The sequence below is a fragment of the Mastigoproctus giganteus genome, chromosome 9, assembly GCF_048544385.1.
Source record: "Mastigoproctus giganteus isolate SK-2022 chromosome 9, ASM4854438v1, whole genome shotgun sequence".
Lineage (NCBI taxonomy): Eukaryota > Metazoa > Arthropoda > Arachnida > Uropygi > Thelyphonidae > Mastigoproctus > Mastigoproctus giganteus.
Window position 1 is genome coordinate 97,851,391 of NC_143583.1, and position 17,477 is coordinate 97,868,867.

A 17,477-nucleotide genomic window follows, 5' to 3' on the forward strand; every position below is an offset into this window, starting at 1 on the left:
AGGCATGGGCATACCTCTCTGATTGCAACAAAATTCAGTCAATTTATTACCATCTACGGGGTGACACGGCCTTTCCAACATGGGCATGTCAGTGCAAGGAAAGTTTTGGCTGAGGTTTTATGGTTGTAGTCGGTTTTTGTTATAATGGCAAACTTGAATTGCGTCGAGTCGCTAAAAATGTGAAAGTCAACTCGGTATATTACCAGACTGAAGTTCTACAGCCGTTGTTCAAACGAAAATACCCATATTGTACTGTTCTGATGCTGAAAAGAAAGATCTAGGTGCACCAGGATAAGGCGTCCAGCCACACATCACGTTCCACCCACACTTTATTGCAGAGAATGGAAGCAGCAACAGGTATCGTTCGATCCCATTTGAAGATATAACTGTTAAATCACCTGACACCCATGGATTTTTGCGCATTCGGACTTTTGAAAAGAGCTCTCCAAAACCGCCACCCCAGAACTGTTGAAGGTTTGTGGAAAGTCTGCCAGAAGGAATGGGACAAGATCGACTTGGCAGTTTTGCAGCACGCTTTACTTCAATGGAAATTGCGATGCCATGCGATAGTCCATGAGCAGGGAAAACAAATAGAACACAACTGGTGGCGGTGGCATGGAATTTCATAGTTTTAATGGACTGTCAAAATAGTTATCAAAAGGCTGAATCAACCCTCCGTAGAGCTGCAAAGCTAACAACCAAACAGTATCAATGAAAATTATATACAAACCTCAAATTATATACAAGTCTACAACCTAAAGACAGCAAGTAACATTAACTGTCATATGTCAAACCCACCAACCAACCAATCAACAGCAAGAAAACAATAGTGTTTTTGACACTATCTTCTAGAACAAAGTTTCCTGAAAATTAATACCTTTAGTTTTGTACATAATCATTAAAATTCGATACCTATAATGTATATCATTAACAGGACTTATTTTCTGCAAAGACCTCTCATATTTCTCCATTAACCTCTCATATATACAAGATTTAATTTTCAACAATATTTCTTCCGAACAACTTACAATAAAAGACTCAGTGAAACTCAGAGCCAAGAAAAACCATATAAACTCTTTGGTGTAGCACCTCATTAAGGATTAACATTTACAATGCATTTTCGTCTCCTAAACACACTATCAGCAAAATCATAGAAATACAAGAAATTCTCCCTTGTTTCCACCAACCGTGGAAAATCAGCAGGACTATATTTGTCAAAATCTGAAGCTGATTTCTAACATCTAAATAGTGGTTACATTCTAGGATTAAATGATCGACCATCTCAACAGCTCCACAAAGGCAGATAATTTTGGCACAGTCTTAACATAAAATTGATGGACAAGATTCACATCACAAATTCTCTACTATCAGATGTAGTTGACTTGGCACATTATGGCCTCAGCTGCCACTGCACCATTAAACACCAAACCAACCAACCAATCATGTGTAGATAAAATTCTATCATTCCAATTTGTCTCAATTGCAAACAACTTACCATCAAATAATAACATCATACCGGGTCTTTATATCTGTCTCTTTAATCTGCAAGGAGAAGAGACAGAAGTAACCAGTTCCAGCATAGATAACAAAACTCTTCCTCATTCATTTCACAAATATAAGTGGTCTCAGTTCTAATCTCAATAATGTCCATTTCCACTTAAAGTCTGCCAAGTCTGACTTACTTTTTCTGTCTGAATCCCAATTATCAGTTGATTCAACCACTGCTCATCTCAGCTGTTTTAATTATTCGCCATACGATTTTTTTCACTTCAAAGGTGGTACTTGTGCATATGTCTGTTCTAATATTCAGAGACTTGATAATTTGGAATCTCTTTTTGACCTGTTCAGGCTTAAAATCTGGGCAGATGGGCTGAGAAGTGGCAAATGAAGTTTAACATTGACAAATGCAAAGTACTGCATATGAGTAGAAGTAACCTCAGAGAAACATACTAACTGTGTGGTACTACACTTAGGGTGGTAGAAAATGAAAATGACCTAGTAGTAATTGTGCAGTCAGATATGAAATTTTGTAAGTAATGCAGACAGAATGCCAGCAGGTCATGGGGTATTGTTATTGATATACAGTAATTTTGCTAGTAGAGAAAAGGAGGTGATTATCCCTTTGTATAAGGCAATTATTATTATTAGCCATATGGTGCGAAGAAGCCTGAGGCTTGTGCTGCACCAGACAAAAAAAAAAAAAAAAAAAAGAAAAGAACCCTGAGAGAGAAAGAGAGAGAGAGAGAGAGAGTCAAAAGTAGAAGGAATCACCAAGAAATCAAGAAAGAGAAGAATGATGATATCCAGCTCAGGACCCTGGTTTGCCAAGCCCATACTGACCAGATGTGAGCCCCTGGGGTAAGATGTGAGCCACTGGGGTAAAATGGTCAGCCTACATCTTGAGTACTGCATACAGGCCTGGAGGCCTCATTTTAGGAAGGATGTAGAGTTGCTTGAACATGTACAGAGGCAACAAGATTGGTGAGGGGAACGAAGTGGTCCTCTTACCAAGAAAAATTTAAGTTCTGCAAATTGCAGCGGCTGGAGACTAGACACCTGAGAGGCGATCTGATTGAGGTGTTAAGGCCTTCAATGGGTTGAGCAAGCTGAATTGAGGGGGCATAAATTCAAATTGAGGAAAGACAGTTGTAGAATAGATGTGCGGAAATTTGCCTTTAGCCAGCAGGTGGTTAATTGCTGGAATAAACTTCCATCTGTTGTTGCAGAAGTTGATAGTTTAAATAATTTCAAGGAGGAACTAGACAAACGTTTAGAGGGAATAGATTTTGAAATAGTTTTTTTTTTTTTTTGGCTGATACTACATGAGATCAAGCACCTGTTTTCTTGCATCACATGCCTCCATTACTATTACTATTTCCTTTCCTTTGAACTTCACTTTCTCCAGTCTAATTTTTCTTTTCAAACAATGAGGTAATTTTATTTGTGATTTCAATGTTCACAACTCCACCTGGCTTCCATTTTCAAGTCACGCAGAACCACCTAGCCAGGATGCTGAGGCTCTTGCAATTACTAAAGACCTCACACAGGTTGTTCAGTTACCTACTTGAATACCAAACAATCCTAACCACATAGCCAACACTCAATCTTTTTCTCACAAACAACCCTTCCAAGTACACAGTCAAAGCGGTGGTCCTCTAGGCACCTCAGATCGTAAATTGGTGACATCCTCTTCTTCAATAGAGCCTTTATCTTGTGGCCATTCTCAACCTTGTGTTGTTTGACATATAAGAATGCAAAATGGGATAATATGCGAGATTTATATTTTTATTTTCCTTGATTGGTTTACTGTTTTAAATCTTCTGATGTCAATGTTTGCTCAGATTGTCAATGAAATTATTCTTGTAGGAATGAAATCCTTTATTCCTCACTTGGTTTCTCAATAAGGCTGTTCACGATAACAATGTTGCATATTGCAACTGGTTTACATCCAAATTTACAGAATCATTTTCCACCTACATTAAAGCTTACAACAACTGCAAAGCAGTTATTAATCAACATAAACTAGACTTTGAACAGGCTAAGAGTAGGAAACTTGCTTCTTGTTCAAATGGTAGTCAAGCATTCTGGTCTGTTGCCAAAGCTGTTGGCTGCAACTTCTGCCCATCTCTGCTCCCACCTCTGTTAAAATCCAATAGTTCTACTGGCTAAAGATAAAGCTAACCTACTATCATCCTATTTTCTTCTAACTCTTGTATCGATGATCTTGGTAAACCATCTCCTACCAACCCATTACACTCCATTCAAGGCCTCCTGTGGTCTTTCAGCAAAAGGATGTCAAAGGAATTCTAAACAGTCTTGATGCCATGAAAGCACAAGGTTCTGATATTATTTCCCCAGTTGTTCTCCAAACCTATGCTCTGAGCTTACTCCTGTTCTGTGTCACCTTTTTTACATATACTTATCCCACTGGTATTCTTCCTTTTGCTTTGAAATTTGCTCATATCCATCCAGTTCCTAAAATAGGTGACAAATCCCTCCCATTCAATTGTCATCCCACTGCACTTACTTCTACTCTCTCTAAAGTAATGGAGAAAGCTATTAACCACCAACTGCTAAACTATCTTGAACCCTTCCATCTGATCAAAGATCACCAGTACAGATTCTATCAGTGTCGATCCGTAGGATATACTGACTTATGTTACCCATCTAAGGATAATCTCAATGGAAAAGTTTGGTGAAACTCAAACGGTTACCGTTGACGTTTCACAAGCTTTTGATGATCGTTTTTGGTTTAAAGGTCTTCTAAATAAGCTTCCATCTTATGTAATTGGGTATCCAGTTTTCTCTCTGACTGCTCACTGCAGGTGATGATAGATGGCTCTCTGTCTTCTAACTTCTCCACTAATGCTGGTGTCCTCAACATTCAGTTCTTTCTCTCTCACTCTTTTCCACTTGTATATTAATGACCTTCTTCCATTGACTGGAAATGCTATCCATAGCTTTGCTGATGATAGCACATTGCATTCCACCTTCCAGTTTGAGGAACTTTGCCCTGCACAAATGGCTTCAACTTCTCAACATCCACAACCAATTCCTTAAATGCTGAGCTCTATGTAATTCTCCAGTGGGATATAGATAACTTAATTAATTTCAATTCTTCTAAAACTCGGTGCTGTCTTATATCTAACAAAAAGGATTCTTCTACTCCTATGCGTATCTTCAATGACACTCAGATTTCTAGACAAGATCACATATCTCTATTAGGAATTATCCTGACCTCTAATCTCTCTCTAGGTCTAAGCAAATTACAATTATTGATTCCTCTACATCTAAAAAAAACTCTGTTTTCTATTTTGTTCTTGGTGTTACTTTTCTTCCAAATAGCTGTTCATGCTGTACAAACCACAAATCTGCACTACCATGGAATATTGTTCCCACATTTTGGGTGGTGCCCTCATAACCTCTCTCAGGCTTCTAGACACATTGAAAAAAGCAGTTAGATTAATTAATGACCCATCTCTTACAAAGTCTCTCCACTCCCTATCTCATAGACATTCTGTTTCTGCTGCATGTCTTTTCTATAGATCCTTCCATGGGTGCTGTTCTTCTGAACTGGCTTCTATAATTCATCCTCTCTCTTCCAAACTAGTTCAAACATGTACCACAACCAGTCAGCATTCTTTTACTGTCCAACAGCTGATAAAGGGGTGGTTGAGGGGGAGAAGACAGAGAGTGGTAATCAATGGACACTGCTCATCGTGGACTAATGTTATTAGTGGAGTCCCTCAGGGTTCAGTATTGGGTCCATTATTGTTTTCTGTATTTATAAATGATACTGATGATGGTATATCAAGCTTAATGTCCAAGTTTGCAGACGATACGAAGGTTGGCAGGGTTGTCAAGGACACTACTGACACTATGCTACTGCAACAGGATCTGGAAAGGTTGAGCAGATGGGCTGAGAGGTGGCAAATGAAGTTTAACATTGACAAATGTAAAGTACTACATATGGGAAACAGCAACCCCAGAGCAACGTATAAACTCTGTGGTACTACACTGAAAGTGGTAGAGAATGAAAGGGACCTGGGGGTGGTTGTGCAGGCAGATATGAAGTTTTCTGAGCAGTGCAGACGGGCTGCAAGAGTAGCTCATGGTGTATTGTCGATGATATATAGGAATTTTTCTAGCAGGGATAAGGAGGTGATTATTCCCTTGTATAAGGCAATGGTCAGACCACACCTAGAGTACTGTATACAGGTCTGGAGGCCTCATTTCAAGAAGGATGTAGAGATGCTGGAACGAGTACAGAGAAGGGCAACAAGATTAGTGAATGGAACAAAGGGGTGTTCTTACGAAGAAAGGCTTAAGTTTTGCAAATTACAGTGTCTTGCAAATTACTGGAGACTAGGCACCAGCGAGGTGATCTGATAGAGGTGTATAAAGCCTTGAATGGTTTGAGCATGCTCAATGCTGATGGGATTCTTCCTCTTGCTCAGAATAATCACCTGAGAGGGCATAAATTCAAATTGAGAAAAGACAGATGTAGGATAGACGTGAGGAAATTTGCCTTTAGCCAGCAGGTGGTTGGTTGGTGGAATAGACTTCCATCCCTTGTCGTGGAAGTTGATAGCCTAAATAAGTTTAAGGCTCAGCTGGACAGGTATTTCGAACGAACAGAGGGGTGAAGTGGAAGTCGTTATTTATTTTTTTTTTTTATTTTTATTTATTTTTTTATTTTTTATTTTTGGCTGATGCTGCATAAGCTTGCTTTCTTGCATCAAATGCCTCTACTAATGCTAATGCTAATGCTAACTTAAAACTCACAGAACCAATATTTCTTCTTCCTCATTTATTCCTTCAACTTCTGTTCTTTGGAACAACCTCCCCTCCACACATATTTCCTGAAAATTACAATCTATAGAAATTCGTGTCTAATGCCAATAAGTATCTACTTTCATCTTCTCAATCTTCAACCTATGCATACTATTAAGTACTATAGGTTCAAATACCTTTAGTGTTTGGGGTTTTCATTAAAATACAGGTAAACCTCGATATATGTGTTTTCGATCAATGCGAGTTTCAATTAATATGGTCACAAATATTTATACCATTCCCCTATATATGCTCCCTAAAATTTCAAATAGTGCAGCCAATTATGAAACAAAAAATTTTTAACAACGCAAAAAAAAGATGTTCGAAAACTGTTGTCTATAAACAGTGTTGCCAGATTGTGCTTCTGCTGCTCCATTATCCTGCCATAAGCTCAGTTTTGCTTAGGCAACCATCCAAGGAAGGCGTGTCAAAGCAGTCTCTTCCCATTACTGTATTTCACACTAAGTAATAATTAATATTTTGTAAAAGTTCACCATTTCCAAAAGGAAAAGTGATATATCAGTGGAATCCGATAAGAAGAAACAAAGTTTGGATATGAAACTTGACATTATTAAATGGTTTAATAATGGTCAAAGCAAGACAAGAATCGCCATGGTGCTAGGCCTCAACAAGTCTACGGTACAACTAATTCTATCCAAATCTAAGGAATACATAGAACAAGTAAAGTTTCATCAACATCTTTTAGTATGCAGTGCACTAGGAACAGAAGTCCTATTTTGGTTGAAATGGAGAATCTTTTAATAACTTGGCTGAAAGATTGCAATCAAAAATGGATTCCAATTGGTACCAACAACATAATGGTAAAAGTACTAAGCCTGTTTTCATCATTCAAAGAAAACAAATTCAAAGGGGATACAATGATATTTTCTGCTAGCAGAGGGTGGTTTGAAAAGTTTAAAACTCGAACTGGAATGTATAAGAACAGAGGAAGCAGCTAGTGCCGATAAAGATGCAGCCACCAAATTTCTTGCATGTTTTAAAAAAAATAATTGAGGAAAATAATTTAAATGACCGCCAAATTTTTAATCTTGATGAAACTGGCCTTTATTGGAAGAAAATGCCATCTAGAACTTTCTTAGCTAAAAAAGAAAAATCACAACCTTGTTACAAAGTCTCCAAGGACCACTTAACTCTTCTGTTGGGAGGAAATGCTGAAGGCAATTTTAAATTGAAACCTATGTTTATTTATCATTCACTAATCTGAGGGCTTTAAGAGGTTGCAACAAAGCATCATTTCCTGTAATTTGGCAGGCAAATAAAAAGTCATGGGTCATGCAAGCTTTGTTTGAAGATTGGTTTAAGAGTTATTTTTGTCCAGCAGTCGAAAACTATTGCAAGCAAAATAATCTTACATTTAAAGCCCTCTTAGTTCTTGACAATGCCCTTGGCCATCCTACTGCACTGAATGACCTGTGTGAAAATGTAAAAGTAGTATTTTTACCTCCAAACTCTACATCTTTGCTACAGCCAATGGACCAGTGCAAAATTTCAACTTTCAAAGCCTATTATCTATGAAGAACTTTTGCACAAGCAGTGCAAGCTACAACAGAGAACAGTGCAATTTCATTGACTGAATTTAGGAAGAATTTTAAACATTAGGCAAGCTATTGAAAGTATTTATAAGTCATGGCAAGAAGTTATGGCTAGTACAATGAGGGTTGTGGGGAAATATCTTCTGCCTTACTGCACAAATGACTTTTGTGGCTTCGAAAATCGAGTTGACACTGTTATTGAAGAAATTAGCATCATTGGAAAGGATCTTGGCTTTGAAGATGTTGATTTCCCCTAATGTCAGAGAATGCCTGGATTCGCATGCACAGCCACTCACTAACATGGATCTTATAGAATTGGAGCAAGAGCATGCCTACAACGAGAAAGAAGAAATTGCGACTGAAGGAGAGGAGTGTGTCTCTAAGGAAATTTCATTAAAGGAACTCGAGCAGATGTTTCTAAATTTGGAAACTGTTAAATAACATTATGAATTTAGATCAGAATGTGGAAAGAAGCATGCTCGTTTGCTGAACCCTAGAAAATGGAATTAGCTGCTATTGTAAAGTTTATGAAGAAAAAGGCTACAACTATTCAAATGATGCTTGAAAAATATTTTTATAAAAAGTAACATATCCATTTCTTTAATAAACATTTTTTAGCTTACTTGCTTTTCATTATTCTTTATATTTCTATCTATGTATGCAGTTAAAAAGTATTTTAAAGGCCTAAATTAAGTCTTCTGATGAATATTCCAAAACATCCATGGATGAATTAGAATTTTTTTCATTGGTTTTTACTTCGATATATGCGGTTTTGAGATATACGGTACACTCATTGCATGAATTAACCACATATATCAAGTTTACCTGTACTGTTATTAACCTATATTTACTTAGAAGCAAACTGGTTCTTTTTAAAAAGCAATCTGTTTTTCATTTGTTTTAAATGGAAAATAATTTTTTTTTGTGAATACTATACTATCTCTGAAAATAATGCTCCACTTTGTAACTGCTTGAGGTTCTTCTTGAGTGACCATTTTCAGAAATGTGAAAATCAGTGGCTCTGATTTTTAGCTTTCTAGAAATTAGCCAATGGTATGTGTGTTTTATATCCGACAAATTTGAACAATTAGGAATAATTTAAAAATGTGTATTTTAACTGAGATAAATAAATAATTACACTGGTCAACAATATCAAACTTTTTTTTTTTATTGAACATATAAACATTTTTTAAACCAGTTTTGTACACTGATTTCTCATATTTTCTCTTTTTTTTTTTTCCAACCATGTGTAGTTTTTGTAATACAACTGCTGATAATAGTATTATAAGTTAATTAAGAAAATTTCACTGTAAAATACATGAGACTGGTTACAATTACATTTTTACCACTTTAACAGTTTAAACCTAATATAATTTGCATAGTTAAAACAATACATCACACTGTTGTAATAAAGGTACGTACAATTTAAAAATGTTGGATGATTTCCTTTGATACACTTTGTTGGGAATGTCATAGTACAACGTTCAGCAGTGGTCTGCCAATAAACATTCATTCCAGAAACTTTGGTAGGGATTTTCCATTGATTTAATGTCTAGATTGAATTGTTTCCCCCACTCACTATGCCAAAATTTTTGGGAAAAAAATCTAAATGCAAATGCAAGATATGAAGTTTCAGCAATGTATGATATCACATTTCTTTGTATGTATCAAGCAGTTTCTGAACTCCACCTTTGTATGTGGGTAACCCAAAAGGTTTTCACAAAACCATTTGAAAGCCTGCCATGCTTTTAGTTCTAATACAAAAAATTAGAAAGATTTTCTCATCACAAAAACTACACGTACTAGAGGAAAAATAAGAACAGATTTGGAATCAGCATTCAAAGATTTATTTAGTCCACATATTTTTTTTTACAATAAAAATATATTTGTTGACGTGTGTTATTAAATACTGATAAAAAAGACAAAATTTATGGTTTATATGCAAAGAATGAACTTACAGAATTTTCTTTTCTACTTAATTCTGTGAGTTGAGCAAGAGAGGAGCCTTTACCTCCTGCAAGTTCCACCAATTGGCACTGTGGATTTGTAAACCTCACTACTAAAGGTGGTGGAGAGTCTTTTTAATGAAAATTATGTATTATCAGTTTTGGAATACAAAAAGTAATACTTAATTGTAACAAAAAATAAGAAAATAAAGGTGCACAACAATAAAAAAAAAATCAAGAATTAAAATATTTATTCCATCATTACTATTCAAGTGAGAAATGAACATAAAAAGTTCTTCAATTACAGTTTTATCTATTATAGTAGTCTTATCCATTTTAGCAAGGAATGTCCTTTTCTAATGTGGTGGGAAATGTATATTTGATTTCTGTGGGCATTCTCCAGGGTTGACTAGTTTTTTTCCTGCACTTTTGTTTGTTTGTTACCCTTTCAGATGAATAATTTCTATGTTATTTGCTATACTGAGGATAGTTCTAACGTTCCATTCTATATGGGATACAAGAATGTGTGACTAAATTAGTGAATTTTTTAAGCTGTTTTGGTCTGCAAATTAATCCAAGCAAGTCCACATATTAAAAATATTTAGTTTATCTGTTACTCCAGAGCCATTAATCCTATGAATTGCTGATCAGGAATTACCATTACCTCTACCTTTGTACTGTGAAATTTCTTAGAATTGTATCAGATTTAAAACTGAGGTTTAGGGAAATTTTGTTCTTATGAGATTAAAGTTACTGAAAGCATTATTTAGATATTCCTTGAGTGGCATGGTGTGTAGGTAAAATGTTATTTAAAGATACTAAAACACTCAAAAGTTATTTTGCTTTAATTATGTTTATTTTCCATTGGAAATATGTAACAACGGAGTCAAACATGTCATGGTATTAGTATTAGTAGTGGAAAATGATGCAAAAAAAACTACCCACCTCACTCGTATATACCCTCCAAGAATTTGTCTAGTTCTTCCTTAAATTTATGAAAACCATTCACTCCCACAACAACAGATGGAAATTTTTTCCAGCAATCAACCACCCAATGGCAGAAGGCAAATTCTGCACATCTATCCTGCAACCATCCTTCCTAACTAATTTTAATTTATGTCCCCTCATGTGTGTACTTTCAGCAAGAGGAAGAATGCTATCAAGATTCAGCTTATTCAGTCCATTCAAGGCCTTAAACAACTCAATCAGATCTTCTCACAGGTGCTTAGCTCCAGATGTGGCAATTTGCAGAAGTAAAACCTTTCTCGTTAAGAGCACCCTTTTATTCCCTTCACCAATTGCATGCCCTTCTCTGCACCCATTTTAGCAGATCTATATCCTTCCTAAAATGGGGCCTCCAGACCTGTATACAGTACTCAAGATGCAGCCTAACCATGGCCTTGTACAAAGGGATAATCACCTTCTTATCCCTACTGGCAAAGTTCCAGTATATCATTGACAAGATCCAATGAGCTGTAATGGCAGCCTGTCTGCACTACTCAGAGCACTTCATATCAGATGGCACAATAACCCCCCCCCAGTGTTTTTAATTTTCTACTACACTGATTTTACTATACAGTTGGTACATTAATCTGGGATTACTGCTACCCATATGCAGTACCTTGCATTTCTCAATGTTAAACTTCAACTGCCATTTCTTAGCCCATTGGCCTAATGTTTCTAGACCATGTTGCAGTAGCTTACCTTGATTACTGTCATTGACCACAAAGTCAACCTTTGTATCGTCTGCAAACTTAGATATTAAGCCTGATATACCTTCATCAATATCATTAATAAATATTTAAAACAACAATGGGCCCAGCACGGAATGGTGGAGACTCTACTAATAATATTAGTCCATGAAGAGCAGTACCCATTGATAATCCACTCTGTCTTCTCCCACTCAACCGTCCCTTAATCCATAGCAGTAACTTGCTCTTATTACCACAATGCTCCATTTTGTATATCAGTCTTTTATATGCAACCACATCAAAAGCCTTCCTGAAATCCAAGTATATGATATCAAAATTATTTTTTGCATCTAGTTCCTTTGTTATTGCATCACAGTAGCCAATCAGATTGATCAAACAGGACTGCCTCTTAACAAATCCATAATATGACTGCAATATAATTACATTCCTGTCTAGATGGTCCTACATTACTTCTTTAACCAGTGACTACATTATTTTCCCTGGAATAGATGTTAAGCTAACAGGTCTGTAATTATTTGTGATTAGACCGGGGTTCAAGCCTGTGACCACCAAATACAGAAGATGTGGAAAGGTCAGGGAATGACCATCGCATATCCCCAGAGCAATATGGCCTTAGTTGCTAATGCTCCTAAAAACTAAATAACAACAGTAACAATTATTTGTGTCATTTTTTGATTGTGAATACATTCACACATCTCCAGTCCACAGGAACTTCCCTTGAATTAAGAATGCTGTGGACTGGAGATGTGTGAACTTCCTACTCTTTGTTTAGGAAGTTCTAGGATGAAGAAGAGTGCTAATTGCTTCTTCAATTTGGCTCTTATTTTGCTGGATACTTTTGGAATTGATTCTACTGAAGTTCACAACTGATCCTATGTTGTGTGATCTAAAAATGAGACAGCTGTCTTAGGTCAGACTCTCCCTCTCCATCCCAAAACTTTGCCTGAACTGGATACATCCATTGTTTCAATTCTGCTTTTTTTTTTCATGGTGAAGATGTCTTTTGAACGTCATATTATGTGGGCCTGTGAGTACATTTTCCTCAGACCATAGGAGTCCATTATATTATAATTGATTTTTCATTTGTATAAACCTTCTACATTAATGTACCTGGATTGCTTTAATTTCATCAGCAATAACATGATGTTATATATAGGGATAACCAAATTATCCTTACCCTAAAGGTATGAGGTCAGACTAGTTTTTATAATTGCCTGTTTCTCTGCTGTACTTACATAATAATGCATTAAATACATCATATGAAAATTTATCCATTTAATTGAATGAAAGTAGTACACATAACAAAATAAAAAAAAATTATTAAATTTTTCATACCTATAAAAATAACCTTTGGTGGATCCATGAATTCTTTTGTGTTACATTTTCTTTCAGAGCTGAAAGAAAAGGAGAAGAAATATAAACAAAGCAAAAATCTTCATAACAAAAAATTATGGCAACATTACAACAAAAAGAATGCATATAAACAAAGTCTTCAAAATATCTGATACAAGTTAACACTCATTACCTCAATAACTTAATCAGCATAATAAAATAATCATGAAATAAAGAACCACCAAAACCAAAATCAGATTCTAATCCCAGAATCTTATAATTCCTGAATGCAAAGCAGTAGGTGAATGATTGTAAGAGGGGCTTACAATGACATCTTTTGAGCAGGTATGATTAATATATAAAAAAGAGCAACAATGGCCCAATAAATCCTACATTATATAGATATTTAGAAAATATAAGAGATTACCTCAATTCCCCTTCATAGGATGTCTTCATGTCTTGGAGAGTGTTGTGCTGAAGACATCCTACAAAGCAGAATTGAGGTAATCTCTTATATTTTCTAAATTTGAGTAGGTGTATTGACCAGGTTATTAATTTGACCAGGTTTTAATTATTACACATCAGTCTTGTGGAAAGCTGCTTTGAGTGAATGCTTATTTTTCTCATTTTTGTGTATACTGAAAATTACAAAATTTAAACAAGGTCTGAACATTACATTTTGTCATAAACTTGGAAAGTCAGCCACAGAAACTTGAAATGTTTTTTAAAATTTACTGAAAGAATGCTATGATGAAAACAACAGTTTTAAAGCATCTTACCTGTATCAACATGACAATTCCTGTGTCATATGACACAGTTATCAAAACATGGTTTGGAGACTTGAAAACCTGCCTTAGCCAGCCCATAACCTTGATTTTAATCCAACCAAACATGTCTAACTTGTTATGGAGGAAAAATTTAATGCTACACAAAAATTCCCAACTTCTGCAAGTGAACTAGCCACTGCCTTAAAGGATGAATAGCATAAAATTCCATTGTTTGTTTCATACCATACTATACCAGAGAAGACCTGTAGGGTGTACTCTCAATAAGAATGAAAGTATACCCTACAGGAGTGTTTTCCAAACACTCCTGCAGATCCTAGGGGGTCCATAGACCAGTTCCAGAGGGTCCGCAAAACATTCAGAAGGGGTATCAAGTAATATACTGATAGAATCACACAAGTTTTACAGAACATTACTTATTTTCAATACAATTAGTATGTATACAAGTTGCTTCCCTAACAGAGCACATTCAATCCCCACCACTAGTGCTTTTAATTGTATACATATTATAAAGTATTCATTCTATGTATGGCAACTTGATGATAAATAAAGTTATTATTATATATCTATTTAAAAATAACACTAAAGTTGAGTTGTTTTACACATGAAACTTTGAATTTTCTTTTCAGAAACCCAGTGTTCATACATATATACACACACAAATATATATATAATATATTTGTGTGTGTGTGTGTGTAGGAACTCACAAACTTTTTTTTTTTTAAAGGGGTCGATAGATCTCAGTAGTTTGGGAACTGCTGACCTATAGGAGGGATTTTTTTTTTTCAATATTCCAATATCCAGTTACACTCTCTTTTTAAAATTAACCACAAAAGTTGGCAGGTTAATGAATGAAATCAGGATATGCTACTGCAACAAGACCTAGAGAAATTAGGCAGATGGGCTGAGAAGTAACAACAATTGTGGTTTAACATTGACAAACTATAAATAATTTACATTTATTCTCAATACAGCTGATGCCAAAAGTTTAAATACTCATTATGACTGAAAACATATTGAATTAATTATTAAGAGCAGCAGTCAGGTTTTCGGCACCATAGACCATGTTTTTTTTTTTTTTTTTTTTGTAGTAGAAGCATACAGCCCAAACTCAACCTCCTTACTTGTGACCATGCACAATAACCACTTGACAATAGCCAGTCAATGGTACTGCACGGATACCAGTAATCCCAGTATTCTGGGATTGCTATTAACTGGGTGACACCACACTCAAGGTAGTGGAGAACAAAGAAGACCTAGGGGTAACTGTACAGTCCAATGTAAAGTTCTTTGAGTAGAGCAGAGAGGCTGTTAGGACAGCTCATGGGGGTTCTGTCAATGATATACAGGAATTTTGCCAGCAGGAAAAAGGCTATCACCCTGTTATATACAGCAATGTTTAGGCTGCACCCTCAATACAGGTCAGAAAGCCTCGTTTTAAGAAGGATGTAGACCTGTTAGAAAATGTGCAGAGAAGACCAACAAGATTATTTAGGGGAAGGAAGTATTGAAAATCGCAAATTGCTGAATCTGGAAAACAGACACCTGCAAGGAAATTCTGACTAAAGTGCTTAAGGCTTTAAATAGATTGAGGAAAATAAATGCTGATGCCATTTAATGTTTCTCAAACAATACACATAAGGGGGCATAAATTTAAATTGAAGAAATACAGTTACAGGATAGATTGTGAAAGTTTGCTTTCAGCCAGAGAGTAGCTGATTGTCAGAACAAGCTTCCATCTAGTGTAATGGAAGTGAGTAATTTGAATAAATTTAAAGGAAAGATTAGACAAATTATGCAATTCTGCATTTTGCAAAAAAATTTACTGATGTTTTCTCAGAAAAGGGTGTTTTTGAATTATTTTCTAATGCTGATTTCAAAAAAATGACTTCTGGTTGTTCCCATCACATCATATTTTTTTCAAAAATCAAGAAAGAAAATTTGATTCTTCACAAATTTTTATTAATTTTGGTGGAATTTGTGCACTGAAATTATAACAAAGTGCTACTTTTAGCAGACTTTTATATTTAAATATATGCTGAAAATACTATTAAAAAAAGGGGCATAGTAAAAAGTCCACTAAACACTCACCTCTCATTTTAAAAAACCAGTCTATAATGGGTCAAATTTTTGTTTCTTTGATTTTCTTGCAGATCCTTCTACTTTACAGTCCCTTGTTAGCAGTCAGAAATAGGCAGCCATCATGTTATTATTTCACCTGGTGAAAGCTCTCACCTTAAATCTTCACTAACACTTCCTAGATTTTCTGGGAAGTAGTTTATGTGGGAGTGTAAAAAAGGTACCACGACACTCATGCTGCAGCCCAGCTTCTTGAAGTTTGCCAACATATTTTCAATAATATTCTTGTAATCTGGATCCTTGTTTTTCTGCCAAGAAGTTCTCAAAAACAGACCTGAAGCTAATCCACACCTGTTTTTTCTCTTTTATTTGTAGTTCCCTCAAAATCTCAGTCCCTCATCAGTTTGCAAATTTGAGGTCCAACAAAAATACTTTGTTTTAGCTGCTCTTGGGTGATCAATGGGAATTTAGTACAAAGGTAGTTGAAGCAGGGACCTTCCTGAAGTAAAGCTTTCACAAACTTTTCATCAAAAGTTTTGATGTGCAAGGGCGGAAGGAGGGCAGTTTTGCAGTCTAACATTGGTTTATGAATTATGTTCTTCAATCTAGGCAACATAATGTCTCTCTTTGGCCAGACCTTGACAACCCAGTGCTTACTCCTTGCCCAACAGTCCTACATATACAAAAAGCAAGGCACTTTTGTGTGACCAGATTGCTGTCCAAGTAACATGTCTAATGCTTTAAAATCAGCACAGACCAACCAACCATGTCCTTCATACCTAATATTTGTAAACAACTTCTTCAAGTTCTTATATTTTTCTTTCAAATGCACAGAATGGGCTACTGGAACTGAACTATATTTATTTACATTGTGAAGCAGCAAACCTTTGAGACTCCTCTTTGATGAGTCAATAAAAAAGTCTCCATTGTGTAGGATTGTAACTAATTCCTAAATAATTTATTAAGTCATTTATATTACTGCAAAAAAATACCATAGACTTGTCCTCAGAAAAGTAGGGGACTAATTCTCATTTTCTGTGTCTGTACTATAAGAAAAACATCCTATGTGCTAGAAGATTTTTTGACTGAAGTCTGATTATTTTTATTTAACCGATTCTGATTCCTTTAATAAATTTAAATTCCTTACCAGATCATTGTGCTCCTACTGTTTGTTTGTTTGTTATTTGGTTTTTAGGAGCATTAGCAACTAAGGCCATATTGCTCCGGGATATGCGGTGGTCATTCCCTGACCTTTCCGCATCCTCCATATTTGGTAGTGACGGGCTCGAACCCCCGGTCTAATCAAGAAGCGTGTGCTATGCACTGCTGCTCCTTCCCACCTAGCTACAGAGGCGCCTGCTCCTGCTCCTGCTGTGAAAACAGTTGAGGGCTGGACTCAATGTCTCCAGGCATGTAAACTTCGGTTTCATCTTCAGAAGCTTCACTTTCTCTGCTGCTACACTCTCCAGTATAAGTGGAGAGCATCAAATTGGCAAGTTATCTCTATGTGGGACTAATCTAATGGTAGATGGAATATTAGGATACACAATGCTTCTCTTACTCTTTGCATGGAAGAAACAATTAACTACATTAACTAAACAAAAGTAACAGCCATCACAGTGTTATGTAGGCTCCCACCAAATCATGGGAATTACAAATGACATAGCCTTATTTTTACCATTTTTCCATGATCTCAGTTCTTCACCACATGTTTGGAAAACTTTATATGTAGCCCAT

The 17,477-nt window shown here is 35.9% G+C and overlaps 1 protein-coding gene across 1 annotated transcript in view; it reads right to left on the reverse strand.

Annotated features, from left to right (window-relative positions):
- LOC150080578 (uncharacterized) overlaps window positions 1-17,477 on the reverse strand; it is a 192,123-nt gene that overhangs the window by 151,529 nt on the left and 23,117 nt on the right. Inside the window, exons 4-5 of the mRNA XM_090380744.1 lie at window positions 12,880-12,938; window positions 9,845-9,963 (exon numbers count right to left, since the gene is read on the reverse strand). Of these exons, the coding sequence (XP_090236870.1) occupies window positions 9,845-9,963; window positions 12,880-12,938 (178 nt within the window). The remainder of the gene's footprint in view (window positions 1-9,844; window positions 9,964-12,879; window positions 12,939-17,477) is intronic.